Raw genomic sequence first — 17,389 nt, 5'->3', positions numbered from 1 at the left:
TTGAAACGTTTCAGTGTGCCCCTTGTTTCATTGTACCCCACCTTACCCTACATATTTAATATATTTATCTTCATGACACCGTGCTAAGTTTAGTAATTCGGTCTTCAAATTTTGTTCATTGAATTTAATATTTTTTTTAGTAAGCCAATCCGCAATCTCTGCTTTTCTCCATTTAGTGGTTGGTAACTGTTCTACACGCCGGGAGTGATATGGAGCGTTATCCATAACAATAACAGATCATGGTTGAATTTTTAATAGAATATCTGAAAACCATTTTTCATAATGATCTGCATCCATTTCCTCATGGTAATCTATAGTTTTTTTAGAAACAAATGCATTTAAACCTCCTTCAACAAATCCAGAGTCGCTACCAATATGGGTAATAATAAGGCGTTTTCCCTTTCCAGATGGGGCTTTTAAACCTGTCGACAAACCATCTAGGAAAGCTTGTCGTTTGTTTTTCACATTTAAATCCTGCCAAATTTTAGTCACTGTATGTCCTTCATTTAACCATGTTTCATCTGTATAGTATATCTTTTTTCCATCTCTTCGAAATTCTGCAATTTTTTTCAGGTACCGTCTGCGCCATAAAATGATTTCTTCTTTTTCAATAAGAGTACTATTCCTCTTTCTCTTTAAATACCTAAAGTTCATTTCACGTAAAGTACGTAACAAAACACGTCTTGATATTTTTGGAATATTTTCATTAGATTGAAGGGAAAGAGCAATTTTTTTTATAGTTGGTAATTCGTTTTTAAAATAAAATTCATGTACTGCACGACGAATGGCCTGTTTCGTCGTATCATCCAATTCTATTTGTTTCCTTCCTCTTGTCTCAACCTTCAAAGTATTACTATCGTTTGTTTTATCGACTGTTTTAATGACTCTGTACACACTAGCTTCCGAAGCTTTTGTTAAAATACTACATAATGTAACTACATCGCTTACATTCATATTTTGTTCTCTGGCTAGAAATCCTTCGAATACATTTCCGATCATAGCTTTTTCTTCAGGTGTTAAATTGTGGCGTTTCTTTTTAATACACGGTTCACTACTATTACTGTCAGACATATTTATTTTTTGTCACTACTTAAATTGAATTAATTAAACTAAATTACTCACAGTTTAGTAAATGTAAAATCACCTTCCACTAATAACACTACAAATAATTCTGTTTTTAATTATTATTTGTCACTACTTAAATTGAATTAAACTAAATTACTCACAGTTCAGTAAATGTAAAATCACATTCCACTAATAACACTACAAATAATAATTATGTTTTAATTCTTATTTGTCACTAAATTGAATTAAACTAAATTACTCACAGTTTAGTAAATGTAAAATCACCGGCCACTACTTAATAACACTACAAATAATTCTGTTTTTAATTATTATTTGTCACTACTTAAATTGAATTAAACTAAATTACTCACAGTTCAGTAAAGGTAAAATCACCTTCCACTAACACTACAAATAATTATGTTTTTTATTATTATTTGTCACTACTTAAATTTAATTAAACTAAATCACTCACAGTTCAGTAAATTTAAAATCACCTTTTACTAATATCACTACAAATAATATGTTTTTAATTATTATTATTTGTCACTAAATTACTCACAATTCGCAAAACGTAAAATCAGCTGTCTGGTTTATGAAATACCTTTCAGCGCGCTCATGAAATGACTTACAGAAACACACGTACCCTTGAACGCTGCCGCTGTTGCCAGTTACATCGCCTTAATCTGCGACGACATTGTCGATCTCGGACAGTGTCTAAGGTTAGAGAAAGATATAAACTACGACCTTGCAGATAACGTACAGTTAAATTATATATGCTGGCAACGTTCAATATTCTTAGAACTGCAATCTTGTCAAAAAGGTTTTAAATAGACCAGTCAAATTATTATTGAAATGTATTTGATATAAAATGAGATCTCTTCTCTCGGAACGTATATTCTAAACAGTCAGACAAAGAAGGTTTTTGTCAATTTTTAAGCGGTTATACAGATTCTGCAATAATCGACTAATTTGTTTATTAAATAGTAATTAAATTTTCTTATTTTGTCGATTTTCCGACAACAAAAATATTTTTTTAAAAAGGGTAAACGTCTAATTTTACTTGCCTATGAAAAGTTATTAAAACATGACTCACTTTCTACAATTGTGGTATTTGAGAGTACTGATGGTTCCAAAAAAGAGGATGGTGCCACAGGCTGTGCAGTTTACATTCCACATAAAAGCGAATCCTTGAAAATTAAACTTCCATCACATTGTTCAATATATACCGCTGAAGCGGTAGCAATAGAAAAAGCGTTAGATTGGTTAAATTTACACAAATTAAATAAAGCAGTTATATTATCAGATTCATTATCGGTCATTAAAGAATTAAACTCAAATATGACACAACATAAAAGAAATAGTATTTTGTGTGCCATCAAAAATAAAATATATAATAAAGATATTACAGTTATTTGGGTAAAAAGTCATACCGGCATCAAGGGAAATGTAATGGTTGACCAGCTTGCTAAGGATGCTACCCATGCTGGATTATATTTACCTATATTCACACTGGATGACTTACAGCTACATTATAATAACACAACTTTAATAAAATGGAAAGAAAAATGGAAAAAAATAGCAGCGAACTCAAATAATCAGTATTATACTATCCACCCTACCTTACCACAAGATATTTCCTATATTTTTAAATGCGCAATGTCGAAGAGGACTACAGCGACAATAACTCGTCTGAAAACCAATCACGGCGCATTCCCAGCTCACTTAGCTAAGTTAAATATTATCCCTTCTGGGTTATGCTCATGTGATAATATATCACAATGTGACATCAACCATATTCTTTTCAAGTGCGGTAAACATAAGTCTGAAACAGATCAGCTCTATTTAAAATTAACAGATCTTAAAATTCAGACTCCCATAAACATCACCCATTTACTTTCTTTAGACAGTAGAGAAATATTTGAGCTAATATGTAACTTTCGTTTTAAAGTTGGATATATTATTTAAAAACCAATAACCTTTACTACCATTCTGTGGCTAAAGGACTAGCTTCCAAGCCAACTCTTCAAACACACACACACATACCCTTCCATTTGTCTCATAGTTCCAGAAGTATGCCAAGTTCCACAACTCTGGATGTACTGCATTAGTAAACCTGATTGTGATTTTATTTGACCACGTATTCATCTTTTTTTTGTATGTCTTGACAAAACCAAATTAAATTTCAACCTAGTACAGGAAATAAAGAAGAAATACAGAGCAACATGCAAAATTTTCCACAGCAGTTCGACTTTATGGGAACGCATCAGGCACTGCAATAGTGTTCAAATACCAGTAAGATTTGGGCCACATGGCTCAGCCAAGTGGCGATATTTTCCTTAGATGGCTGTAATGTTTCCAGAAACATACCAAATATGTATATATTTTCGGCAACATATTCCTTCAAAAACTACCCCGTCTAAATGCCCCTTTAGACGTAGACCATGCAATCCATGACTGAGCTGGCGACTCGTGAAAAATAAAATCCCACAACTTCTCATCAATACATTTAAATGCAGAATGTAGATGACCAGGATGAGCTAATGATAGAAATAGATTCCGAACCTGAGGCCTCATATTTTTCTGATTAAATCACCACATCCATTACTTACATTATTTGTTTTTAAGAAGAAACTTTCATTTTTTTATCAAATAAATTTTGTGTTCTCTGTTGTTTTTGTATTTTGTTTATATATATAAAGAACACTGTTGTTTAGTCTCATAATATTGTATACAATTTCATGATTTTTAATACTCTATTTCCTATTTCATCTTCGACAATATCCCTAAGTGCATCATAGGGTTCATTCTCAGAAAATTCTCCATATCGAGAATATTCTCTGATTTTTCATTCTCGAGAATTTTCCAACACTATCGACAATGAATATAGACGATTCAATTCTATATTCGTTGGTACCGAGCTGTGCTATCTGATTGTTTTATCGGTTTGTTTATTTTCAATAAAAACCTTTATTCTTCGCAAAAATAACAAGTTTTTTCAAAACAAATAAATATTGGTTTGAAATACATGGTTATTCCATATAAGTTTGGTTATGTGTAGGTATACATAAACATTTTATCTTAAATTTCCTATTTTATCAGTCAGAAGTAATACAATATTTTTCAGAAGGCAATTGATAATACATTTTTTTAATAATTTTTATAATTACGAATTTTAAATCGACTTTCCGTTATTAAACAAAGATGGGTATTAATAAACTATTATTTTTACTTATTAAAAAAATAAAAAAAAGTAATGTCAGAAGTGGGATTCGAACCCACGCCCACAGAGTGGACCAGAACGCTCGCACACCCGTTGAAACGGGCAAGGTAAACCTTGAGTCTGGCGCCTTAGACCGCTCGGCCATCCTGACATATTGCTCGAAGGCATATTTTTTGCAGTGTCGTCGCAAAACTAATGTTTTCTAAATTGTCGTAAGATTTTGTTTTTATAAGGATTGCTAGAAAAAAATTAATTTATTAATTATAGTCTTTTAAAATATTTCTTATTTACTTGTTTTTTAATAATTACAAAAAATTGAAGGACTTATAATAGACTCACAACTAGATAATATAATTAACTCATTTTACGTGTACCTACATTTTAACGCTAAACTAAAATAGTTTACTAATTAATTATTATTCAGCTGAGCGGAGTGACATTGTTCGAGGTGTGAAATTTTATAAACAAGTGATCTACCTGTTTTATGGAATAATACCTTGTTTATGTAATTCTGCACCTCGAACAATAGCACCCGCTGAGCTGAATATTAATGAGTCTCTTAGAAATATAGTAAGACTATACATTATACATACTACTAAACAATTTTTTTTAAGTTTATCGTTAAATGTAGGTATCTACACGTAAAATGTGTATTATATTAATATGGTTGGAAGTCCTTCAACTTTTTGTAGTTATTATTAAAAAAACAAGTAAATAAACAAAAGAAATATTTTAAAATATTATTATTAGCAAATAAAAATTTTTTTAACAATGCAATAAAATGATAGAGTATGATAATTTAGAAAACATTAATTTTATTTATAAAATTTGGCATGTATTCAAGTATGTATGTAATATTAAGTTTTTCTGATTAGAAAGAGTAGCGACGCCACTGTCAAAAATATCATTTCGAGCATGTCAGGATGGCCGAGCGGTCTAAGGCGCCAGACTCAAGGTTTACCTTGCCCGTTTCAACGGGTTGCGAGCGTTCTGGTCCACTCTGTGGGCGTGGGTTCGAATCCCACTTCTGACATTACTTTTTTATTTTTGTAATAAGTAAAAATTATACTTTATGAATAAATCTTTATTTAATATAGGAAAGTCGATTTAAAATTCGAAATGATAAAAATTATTTAAACTTGTTTTAAAAATGTCGCTTATGAGTAAAGTTCCTTTATCTTTCATAATATCATAATTGTATTTATATAAAGTGCTTTGGAATTAAGAACTGTGTTTAATATACAATTGCATCCTTCTAATTGAAACCAAAAATTTTGCAATTTTTTCTTAAATTACCGATATCCAACATAATGTTTGTTTATTACAAAAATATGATAACTCTCTTATTATTAACTAGTGATTTTTTTCTGTTGCTATGCGACGGAGAATACAATCAATTGCCTTCTACAGTCACTGGACTCAATTTTTTCCGACATCCTCCTATTTTATCGTATCTCCTTCCAATTTTCTCTGAGATCCTTCCTTTTTTTCTGATTCCCTCAATTTTTTTCTGGCACCCTCCAATTTTATCTGATACCCTTCATTTTTTTTCTGACTCTTATTTTTTTATATATTTTTTATTTTATAAATTGAGGACTGGATTTATTCGGCTACTTTTGATTTTGAAATATTTGTAGAAGTCTAAGGAAGAAGATCTTTACAATATCCCATCCGATATCAAATTTTATTAGTTGTATGGAAGTGCGTAAAAAATGTGCTCCTTGCTTAAGGCCATCGGTACATAATTCGCAAATATTTTACGGCTATCCCTACTTTTTCTGTCTTTACACGGTAAATTACGTGTAGTAAAATTCATACTGGTATGGATATGTAAACTACTAGATAGAACGTCATTCTACTTGACAATGTCATGAAAGAGATGGCTTTTGAATGTTCTTGGATAACTGTTATTTGTATAATTGCAAATTATTAATTCAGTTAATAAATGTGATAATTTTTTCACTAACTATTATATTCAGTGATTGTAATAATTTATATGTACAACAAAAACTAATACTCAATCGAGAAAAGAGGAAAAGTGTTAAAGTGATTTTTTAATAATATATTGTTACTATGGAACGCTTACAATGTTGAACATCTTTAACAACAAAATACTTGGATCACAGAATATATTATTCTGATGTATTCTCTGCTTGGATCTTCCACAAATAATACACAATAAATAACTTTTTATTAAGTTCACGTCTTAAATCAATTATTTATCAAATACACTATATATCTATATCAACATTATTTAATCAACAACTCAAAATATTGCCGATGCCATGTCAAATAATTGACAATGATTGTCACTGTCTGACTGACAATATGCTGACAATATTTTATTCGACTGAGACAAAGATGTTGTACGCGTTGTAAGACAAAGATAGATTTGGAAAATATTACCACGCACATTGTGTTCATTTTTTTCGAATCCTGAAAAAACCAATAAATATTTTTGAAAAATTTAAACGCAGAATGAAAGACTAAATTATTACCGAGGGCCGAAAGTCCCTTAGAATAAATAAAAAGTTTATTTTGAATGAGATATTTGAAATTAAAAATCACACTAAATTTTCTCTTAGTTTTTCACCCCTGTAACTTATTAAAATAGACATTATAGAAGTTCTCAGGGACTTTCGGCCCTCGCTAATAACGTAATCTTTCATTCTGCGTGTAAATTTTTCAAAAATACTTATTAGTTTTCTCAGGATTCGAAAAAAATGAATCCCCATTTGAATGGCATTGCAGCCGAAAATACGTACCCATCCCCTTAAGAATACCTCTATTTTTGACAATATCGAAAATTAATATACAGAAAATACACTCACCGGCACAAAATTCTGCCATCCAAAATTTTTGATAAAGTTTGACAATCTATAACTTTATTATTTGTACTTCGATTTTCAAGATTCTTGCATCAGTTTGGTGTTATTATTCCGGTAACAAATTTTTTTTGCTTAGATGGCATTATACGGGGTGAATGGAAGCGTTGTATTTTCTCCTAATTTTAAAATATTCCGTGGAAAAATTGGACAGCTGATTTTGTTTCATACTCTTTTTGTGTTATCCTGGAGGTATCGCTAAGGTTTTGTTTTTTGAAATATTCTAATATCTCTTTTATGGTAAGAGCTGTAAATAAAAACTTGTTTTGAAGGTTTATTTAATTAAAATTATCAAGCGCACTAAAATTAACAAAACAAAACAATTCAATAGCAGGTATGTCCACCTCGTGCAGCAACGACTGCTCACAAATTCCAGTACCAAATTTTGGATGGAGGAGACCTAGGATGACGGCGAATAGCTTTTTTAATTCGTCCCATAAATGCTGGATAGGATTGAGATCTGGGCTGCATGCGGGCCATTCTAATCTTATCATTTCAACCTCTATTTTATGAGTCAATCAATGTTTTTATTTTCAAAAAATGGTACAGCTCTTACAAGAAAGGAGATATTCGGATAATTCCAAAAACAAAATTTTAGTGATGCCTCCGGGATAATATGACAGGATAATGAAACAAAATCAGCTCTAACATTTTTCCACAGAATTTTTTAAAGTTCGGAGAAAATACAACGCTTTCATTCACCCCTGTATAATGCCATTCAAGCAATTTTTTTTGTTACCGGAATAAAACGAAACGATATCAATACATGTACCTACAAACTGGTGCAAGAATCTTGAAAATCGGAGAAAAATGGAAAAATAATAAAGTTATAAATTGTCAAACAATCAAAAATTTTGGGTGGCGGAATTTTGTGCCGGTGATTGTATGTTTATAATTAAAAATCATTTTAAAACGTTACTTACTTACAATAATAAAAAATATTTTTCAATATTTTCTCTGCGATAAAGTTGAAAATTCAAATTTGTGCATTAATATAATACATTTTAATAATTATAAATTTACTGAAACAATTCTAAATACCATATTTAGATCTAGTCCTGTCGCCAGGGGGGGTACAACGGCCTCGTTAATTCAGATGGACTTACCCAAGTTTTTTTTATGTATTTTGACCCGTAGAACACGAATTTTTTGGGTAACAGTTGATCCGGATGTCGATAAGATTGTTATAGACCAAGAACTTGAGGAATCAAATAACAGCGATTTTTGGCAAAACAAAACAATATTTTGTATTTTTTGGGTCATTTTAAGCAAAAAATATTTCTACAAGTTTTTTAGTAGGATGCACAGTTTTCGAGATAAACGCGGTTGAACTTTCAAAAAATCGAAAAACTGCAATTTTTAAACCCGAATAACTTTTGATTAAAAAATAAAATAGCAATTCTGCTTAGCGCCTTTGAAAGTTCAAGTCAAATTATGTCGGTTTTGATTATTTGCATTGCTAAAAATTTATTGTGTTATTGTTAAACAAAGCTACAAACAACTAGTGCGTGAGTGATGTTTCTATGATTTCTCATTTAAAATCGAACGAGTAGGTAGAATAGGTACTAGTGCAATCAAGACTATTTCTACGTTACATGCGGTAAAACGCATGTAAAAGCACGGGAAACCCTACGTGTTTATAGCTTTGTTAAACAATAAAAAAATAAATTTTTACCAATGCAAATAATCAAAACCGATATAATTTGACTTAAACTTTCAAATGCGGTAAGCAGACTTGCTATTTTATTTTTTAATCAAAAGTTATTCGGGTTCAGAAATTGCAATTTTTCGATTTTTTTAAAGTTCAACCGCGTTTATCTCGAAAACTGTGCATCCTACGAAAAAACTTGTAGAAATATTTTTTACTTAAAATGGCCCAAAAAATACAAAATATTGTTTTGTTTTGCCAAAAATCGCTGTTATTTGATTCCTCAAGTTCTTGGTCTATAACAATCTTATCGACATCCGGATCAACTGTTACCCAAAAAATTCGTGTTCTACGGGTCAAAATACATAAAAAAAACTTGAGTAAGTCCATCTGAATTAACGAGGCCGTTGTACCCCCCCTGGCGACAGGACTAATCAAATAAAGTGCCAAAATCATAGATATCACGGGAAACTTAAAAAAGTAAATGGACCCGAAGTTAACTGCAGTTTTAGTAACTTAAATCTAAAGGAGTATAATATAACTGTGTGTATGTGACTTGATGTTTTTAGTATTTTCTTTACAATTTCATCACATTTTCTCACCTTTTAAAGCTTCCTTGGAATTCTACAAATGTTTTAAAGTCGAAACTAGTTAATTCGATTCAGTCATTCTGGAGCTGTTATAAAAAAGATATCGTCGCAGATTTGCAAAAAAGTGCCAAGTGACATTTTATCCAAAAGAGGGGTTATGTGCAAAAATGATAGGTACGAAGGTTCTACCTATTCTGTAAACAGGGGTCAAGTGTATTACTTATTGTTGTTGAGATAGTCTCATAATTTTTTGGTGCCAAGTAACATTTTTTCTTAAACTGGTTGTGTAAAAAGGAGCTAAGTTCCACTTAGTAAAAATATAAAAATGATATTTGCGACGATATAAGAAAATAATATGAGGTTTATTAAACGTCATTCAATGTTTACATATCGAACCTGTACCGGAGGGACTGCGTAACTTGTCGCATTATGATTTTATAAGATTAGATTTTACAAACAAAGTTATCCTTCATAAAAATATGCATATTCTTCATTCATAAAAAATTAAGATGCAATCATCAAATATCAAATTTTATCAATTTTATACTAGGTATGTCAAAAGATATGAATTTCGTTCAAGAGTAAAGTACCTTTATATTCCACAATATAATTTCTGTGTTCAACTATGTATTAGCCATCATAAATAGCTACGTATAAAATATTTTAACATTTTTAGAATCCAGAACAGCCCAAACAGCGCTAACATCCACATGATATCCGACTTATACGCTGAAGTTATTGGAGTTCTCGCACAGTCTCGTTTTCTGTCAGTACGAACTCGTTTTATGGCAGAATTGAAAGAATTGCGTTCTAGAGAATCCAATCCAAATACAACGCAAAGTATCATCAGTCTATTAATGGGTATGAAATTTTTTCGCGTAAAAATGGTACCCATAGAAGAATTCGAAGCTTCTTTCCAATTTATGCAAGAATGTGCCCAATACTTCTTGGAAGTAAAGGATAAGGATATTAAGCATGCTTTGGCTGGTTTGTTTGTCGAAATTTTAGTACCAGTTGCAGCGGTAAGTTAATTTCTATATGTATACAGTATCGGTAAGGATTTAACGTAGGTATTCACTTTACACGGGAGGAAGTGAGAGAAACGTATTTTAAAACGGCATAGCGATAGGTCGCCGAAATATCTAGACGAAAATTTAATAGTATGTAGACTTAACTCAAGAGGAGAAGTTCAACATGGTTGTCCAACTTTTTTAGATCATTTGAAAAATGTGCTAAGACAATAAAATTTGAACGAATTGATTTATTTACTATTTTTATTGGATATAAGCCACAATTTTATTTTAAAATTAGATTATTTTAACCTTTTAATTTCTACTTTGTAAATCATTTTCAAAATACAAAACATTAATAAATAAAATTTATTACATTACACTAGACTTCAGCCGAGTCGGACTACTAATTTTGACAGTATCTACCTGTCTACGAGAATGTAGGTTAGGTTAGGTTCAATATCAATGGGCGCTTAACCCTATTCCACTCGACCTACGAGGTTCATTGTGGCTTACGAGAATGTACTGCGCGATAGTGATGTTTTAACCGCTTTGTTTGCTCAACCAATTATACAGGGTGTTTCATTAGGAAAGGGAAATACTTAAATGGTGAATAGAAGCCACTGAGGCGGTTCTAGATACATATACTGCATTTATTGCACCACCTTTTATAACCGAATTACAGACTGTTCTATCGATTTTGTCCATTTTTTGTATTCCACCTTTGTATATTTTTTTGATATTTCGTACACCTGTGTATTATTTAGAACTCAAATCACCCAACTACTAACCACAAGAAAAATCCAAGTCGGGATTGCCAGAAAAATATAAAATCATTGTGATCTTGAAACAACACCCCGTATATTGAAATTTTGAAAATCCGTGTGAACAGCCGTAGCGCAGCGGCATGATACTGGCCTTATAAGCCAGAGCCCACGAGTTCGAGCCACGGCACAGAAAATCCATTTTCATTTCTAAAAATGATACGTGCTGTTCACCGTGCCTCGGAGAGTAAGTACCGGCGCAAATTGATCCTAAGCAGACACAACCTGGCACCGGCGAGTTGCGTAGACCGTTCTGCGCATCCTACTATCAGTTCATGCGTTCGCAGGTCGAGCTTAGGAAGGTTTGTCATCGACGTACAGTTTTCTTGGGCTTGGGACGGGTGACTCAGCGCCAGATGTTAATTTTTACGTGTTTTTGTTTTGCGAGATGGAAATATCTGAAATGAATAAGCGGCGATATATTTTACACTATCTTGAATGAATAACATTTTATTGCTCTGTTGTATCAATCAGCACTACTCTACAAGTTTTCGTTTATTTGTTTTAATATGTATTTTATTATATAATATAGTAGGCGCAATAGTAGGGAATATAATATCTGATTAAAACAGTGAATTTTTTACATGTTAAGTATTTTTAATTTCTTGTGAAGTATCTAGTTAGTGTGGCTTTAGCCAATAAATCAAAGTTATGCGTTTACAAGAGCATATTATTTGAAAAATAAGGAGTACCATAATGTGTCATAATTATAATCTCCTTTATGCAGATCAAAAAATTGTTTCGTATGTATTTCTAAATCCACACAATCATTGGAAAATTATTCATGGTAAAAAATATTTATTAATGACACTGTTATCGACAAAGTCGCTCAATTTTAAACTTGTCATCATATATTTATTAGACTTTTGTTTATCGTTAAAAATTAAATGATGGTTGGGAATTGTATTTTTTGTGTGATTTAATATTTTATCAAAAACATAATCAGCAAAAATCTTATTTAAAACATGCGAACCGTTTTTGCAATCACGATCAATGCAGTGTTTAACTTATGCTTGTTATTATAAAGGTATGTAGAAATAGAATACTCAGTGTAAGATATCTTTTTATGCACCCGCTTATGATCAAATTCGATGTTTTCGAAAGTCATACCGCTACGACTACTAGGGACACGTAAGATATTTTTAAAACGTTACTAGTTACATGTACGGAACTACCGTTTTTTAGTTGCCTACTCAATTCAGTACAAGGATCAGATACATCAGTATTTTGTAATCAGTATTTGTATCAATACCACTGAGAACCGGTATCAATAGCAACCGTTACACGTTTGAACTTATTTTGCCCGTCTTTATTCGTTACGGCGACAGCCGATGGTCGGGTTAGCTTGTGTTCAATATGCGGCACGCTAGAAAAATAACTGCACATGTCACCCGTCCCACCGGCGCAGGTTGTGACTCGCTTAGGTTCAATTTGCGCCGGCACTAAAAGAGAGTAAAGATGTAATTGGTGCCGGAACAATCCGAAAGGATCTCCCCGGCAAAAATGTCATACGATATTATTATTATATTCAAAATCCGTTTGCATATTTGAAAAGAACACAAAAAACTAAAATTATTGGTTCACATCCATATTTGGCCTAATAATGTAATGACTTGAAATTATGTATATCGAAATTTTTGTTAGAGTTCTCAGAGTTCTTAAAAGTTTCGACTTAATTTCAAAATTATTATCATTAAATTTTCTGCGCAAAAAATTAAAGAGTTTTTTGTGCTCTTTTCAAATATGCAAACGTATTTCGAAAATTTCAATATAAAGGGTGCTGTTTCAAGATCACAATGACTTATATTTTTTTGGTAAGCCGGACCTGGATTTTTCTTGTGGTTACTAGTTGGGTGGTTTGAGTTCTAAATATGTGTACATATGTCCTAAATATGAGTGCAAATATGTGTACCAACTATCAAAAAAATATACAAGGTGGTTCTAAAGTTATAGATCCAGAAAGAAACGGGCAAAGTCGATAAAACACCCTGCAACTCGGTTATAAATATCAGTGGGGCAATAAATAAGTGGTATATGTAGAACCGCCTCAGTGGCGTCTACTCATCATTCAAGTATTTCCGTTTCCCACATGATGAAACACCCTCGATAGTACCTAAGTGTTAATTTTGTTTTCAGGCAGTTAAAAATGAAGTTAACGTTCCATGTCTAAAAAACTTCGTAGAAATGCTGTACTCTCAAACGTTAGACGCCAGTACCAAGTCTAAACATCGTTTGGCCTTATTTCCTCTGGTAACTTGTTTATTATGCGTTAGTCAGAAACCATTCTTTCTGCAAAACTGGCATTGTTTTTTGGCGATGTGCCTATCGCATTTAAAAAACAGAGATCCGAAGATGTGTCGAGTTGCATTAGGTAAGAATACATAAACATAAATATTAAATAAAGTTTATTACATTTTAAGAGTTTTATTTTTTTCTGTTATTAGGATTTTTATAACATAAGAAACTGATTTACAACTATAACTGGTTAAAATGTCTTTTACTGTCTTCACTATAGGTCTTAACAGATTATCATCTACACTCTTCCCTCACCCACACTTACGTTCCATGTTCCATCTTTGGAACTGCAAGCACTGCAGATCACATCTTTCCGCAAGGCCTTCCTCGTTTACTCTGCATGGTTCCTCTATATTCTAACAAAAACTACCTAAAACTCTCATTATATCCTTCACTTATCTCAGAGATAGAGAGAAAATACAACTAACCAGGAACGCGAGCCAAAATAATAATAAAAGAGAATACAATGAAGGTTAGTTGAAATGCATAGAAGAAAGCATTAAGAGAAATTAGAAACACCAAGGGGTAAAAATGAGAAAAAGAGTTACTTACCAAATAAACCTGTACAATATAAAAGAAAAAATGGAAAGAATTCAGTAAGTGATGAGGAAACACTGAACAGATGGAAAGAACACTTCGAAGAGCTTTTAAATGAAATACCCACAACAGATTATGAAGAAGATGCAGAACTGAAGGAAAATACGTATCACGAACGAACACAGGAAAGACCGACTAATGGAAAAGAAACAAAAGAAATAATAGAGAAACTAAAGAAAAATAAGAGCCAAGGAAAGGATATTGTAACAGCTGAAATGTTCAAATACGAAGGACCAGTACTAATGAGGCATTTGGAAAAGTTGCTGTAAGAAATATGGGAATAAGAGCACATACCAAAAGAATGGAATGAAACCACACTGTGCCCAATTCACAAGAAAGACGACAAAATGTATGCCAAAGTTACGGTGAATTGCGCTACTAAATGTTGCATATACAATACTTCTATTTAGTATATGTAAAAGATAGATGACATAGGAGAATATCAATGTGGATTCAGAAGAGCACGCAGCACAATAGATCAAATTTTCAGCATTTTCATCGACTTTAAACAAGCTTTTGACAGAGTGAAACGGAAAGAAATATACAAGGCACTATGTGAAATGGGAATTAGTGAAGAATTAGTAAGAATGATAAAAATACACTTAGAAAAACAGAGAATATGGCATCACCAAATCTCAACCGGTTTAAGTAAGATCCGTCACTGCTTATACCCATGTTGTTCCATCCTATTTTCTTAAGAATGTCTTCGATAGTTAGTACGGGTGAATAGTTTGGGAGAAATGGTGTCTCCTTGTCTAACCCCCCATTGTAGTTTTATGGGATTGTTTTTTTGTACTTTCGTCCAACTTTATTTGCAGGTTGCATTATCATATATATGTTTCAATTACGTTTGTGTAGAAGACTAGCCACAGTAGAAGAATCGAGGAAGTTAGAAGTAAAAGGGTTTAAGTGTACTTTTTTGAAATTTTACTCTAAGTACAGATTCGCATACTTAAATGGTATTAGAACTTTGTGGTAAAACGGTTTAAGTTTAGTCGCCATCTATCGACATTACATTTAGTTCACTGAAAACAATTGCAGTTTATTTTGGTAGTAAACAGGTTTAACCGTGCGCTTGAACCATTTTACCACAAAATTATTTTTAGTATTCTGTAAAAACAAATAGTAATAAACGGGTTTAAAAGTGCGCTTAAACCATTTTACCACAAAACTATTTTTAGTATTCTGTAATGTGTAAACCTGTGTTAATACAGTATTATTTTTTAAGTAAATAAATACTAGATTTGTGACCAATTTTGAAGACTAATTAAGTATTATGCAACGTGCCAGTTGTAGTTACACTGTGGATAACAGCTGTAATAAAAATGATAGTAATATGTAGTTAACATCTGCACTTGAACCGTTTTACCAGTAACATTTATCCACACCATGTACCGATTCAAGTACATATTTTTAATAATTGAAAAAAAGGAAGGATATAGTAAGAGTAATAATATATATACCCTTATATTTTTATCATTTTATAGTACATTGTACACTAGACATATTTTAGTTTAATGACTCCTAGAATTTATAAAACTCAAACAACTTTGAAGCTAATTATCTCAGAACTATCAAAACTGCACTTAAACCCTTTTACGTCTGGCCGCCTCAATCATTTCGCGCAGCAGCTGATAGAGAGAGAGGTTTCAGGAAATTATAAACATGATGACGACCAACGTCTGAACACGACACCTAAAAAGATCTGAATCTATACGTGCGTTTTCTAAAGATTCTAGCGCAACCCATAATTCGATAGAGTCGGATGCTTTTTGAAAATTCACAAACGGCTTATGAATTGGAGCCTTATACTGCACTGTGTATTAGTGTTCTTACGGTGTGCAAGTGGACTATGATACTAAAATTTTTTCTGAATCCAGCCTGCTCGATTAGTTGGTAGAACTCGAGCGTTTTCGTCAGGTGGTGGTTGTGATTTTCACCATTTCAACCACCAATTTTCACCATTTCAACGGTAAAAATACCATACACACATATTTAAAATCAGACTTGTTTAGTGTATGATATTTTCCTATATTTCCTAAGTTAATATAGTTTTCTGACAAGTTTTGACATTCCGAATGTTGCCGATCTTTTTAGCCTTTATTTTTTCCGATCATACATCATATTTCATTTCTGTTGCAAGCCAGAATCTTATAAATACAGAAGCCATAACCTAGCAGTATTTCAATTTTACAATTTTAATTCCCATTATTATTAACTCTGAAAAATTTAATCAATAATAAAATTATTTCAGAATCTCTGTACCGTCTACTCTGGGTGTACATGATCAGAATAAAATGTGAAAGTAATCAAGCTACACAATCCCGCCTCCAGAGCATCGTCAACTCACTTTTTCCAAAAGGCTCTAAAGGTGTTGTACCAAGAGACACCCCGCTAAACATTTTCGTGAAGATCATCCAGTTCATAGCTCAAGAACGTCTGGATTTTGCCATGCGAGAAATTGTCTTTGACCTGTTATCGGTGGCTCGACCATTTAAAGTCATTTTAACGCCCGAACGTATGAGCATAGGCTTGAGAGCCTTTTTGGTCGTTGCTGATAGTCTACAACAAAAAGAAGGAGATCCACCCATGCCGAGATCTGTGGGAGTGCTACCCAGTGGAAATACCTTACGAGTAAGGAAAACATTTTTAAATAAAATGCTGACCGAGGACACGGCTAGAAGCATTGGAATGAATGCGTACTTTACTCATGTTAGAAGAGTTTTTGTTGATATTTTAAGGGCGCTGGATACGCAATATGGTCGACCTTTGATGATGACCAATACGCAGAATGTTAATAAAGAGCCTGATGAGATGATAACTGGAGAAAGAAAGCCCAGAATTGAGCTATTCAGGTAACTTTTTTTTTAATTTTTGTAAAAAAAATACTTTTTGTCAAATATAAATGTAACTATGTAATACCTTATTCTTCGACATTAAAATTTATATCCTATACTAAATTTCAATAAGAGAGGCGCGGCTTGTAAACAAAGATTTTAGTTAAAGATGTTCAAATTTTATCTTCGTTCCATAGTAACAATATATTATTAAAACCACTTCATCACTTTTTCTCTTTTCTAGTTAGTTATTAGTTTTTATTGTATAGTATATAAATCATTGTAATCACTGAATACATAGATAGGTAGTGAAAAATAATCCTATTAATTAGGTTAATAAGTAACTGTTATCCAAGAATATTCAAACACTGAACGAAATAGCCATCTCTATGTTGCTGATGATGACATCGCTGTCAAC

At 32.2% G+C, this 17,389-nt stretch overlaps 1 protein-coding gene and 2 non-coding genes across 4 annotated transcripts in view; 2 read left to right on the top strand and 1 right to left on the bottom strand.

The window, feature by feature from the left end:
* The window catches only part of LOC114324528 (protein furry), a 274,530-nt gene that overhangs the window by 45,650 nt on the left and 211,491 nt on the right, over positions 1 to 17,389 (top strand). For both annotated transcript variants that reach the window (XM_028272390.2, XM_028272389.2), the window contains exons 6-8: positions 10,085 to 10,430; positions 13,379 to 13,613; positions 16,389 to 16,989. In XM_028272390.2, coding sequence (XP_028128191.2) covers positions 10,085 to 10,430; positions 13,379 to 13,613; positions 16,389 to 16,989 — 1,182 coding nt within the window. The remainder of the gene's footprint in view (positions 1 to 10,084; positions 10,431 to 13,378; positions 13,614 to 16,388; positions 16,990 to 17,389) is intronic.
* Trnal-caa (transfer RNA leucine (anticodon CAA)) lies at positions 4,320 to 4,436 on the bottom strand. The gene is made up of 2 exons: positions 4,399 to 4,436; positions 4,320 to 4,364 (listed from the first exon to the last, which is right to left on the bottom strand). It is a non-coding gene; the product is annotated as a tRNA-Leu (tRNA).
* On the top strand, positions 5,203 to 5,318 carry Trnal-caa (transfer RNA leucine (anticodon CAA)). The gene is made up of 2 exons: positions 5,203 to 5,240; positions 5,274 to 5,318. It is a non-coding gene; the product is annotated as a tRNA-Leu (tRNA).

Source organism: Diabrotica virgifera, chromosome 6 (genome assembly GCF_917563875.1).
Source record: "Diabrotica virgifera virgifera chromosome 6, PGI_DIABVI_V3a".
Lineage (NCBI taxonomy): Eukaryota > Metazoa > Arthropoda > Insecta > Coleoptera > Chrysomelidae > Diabrotica > Diabrotica virgifera.
This window is presented reverse-complemented; position numbering and strand designations above follow the sequence as displayed.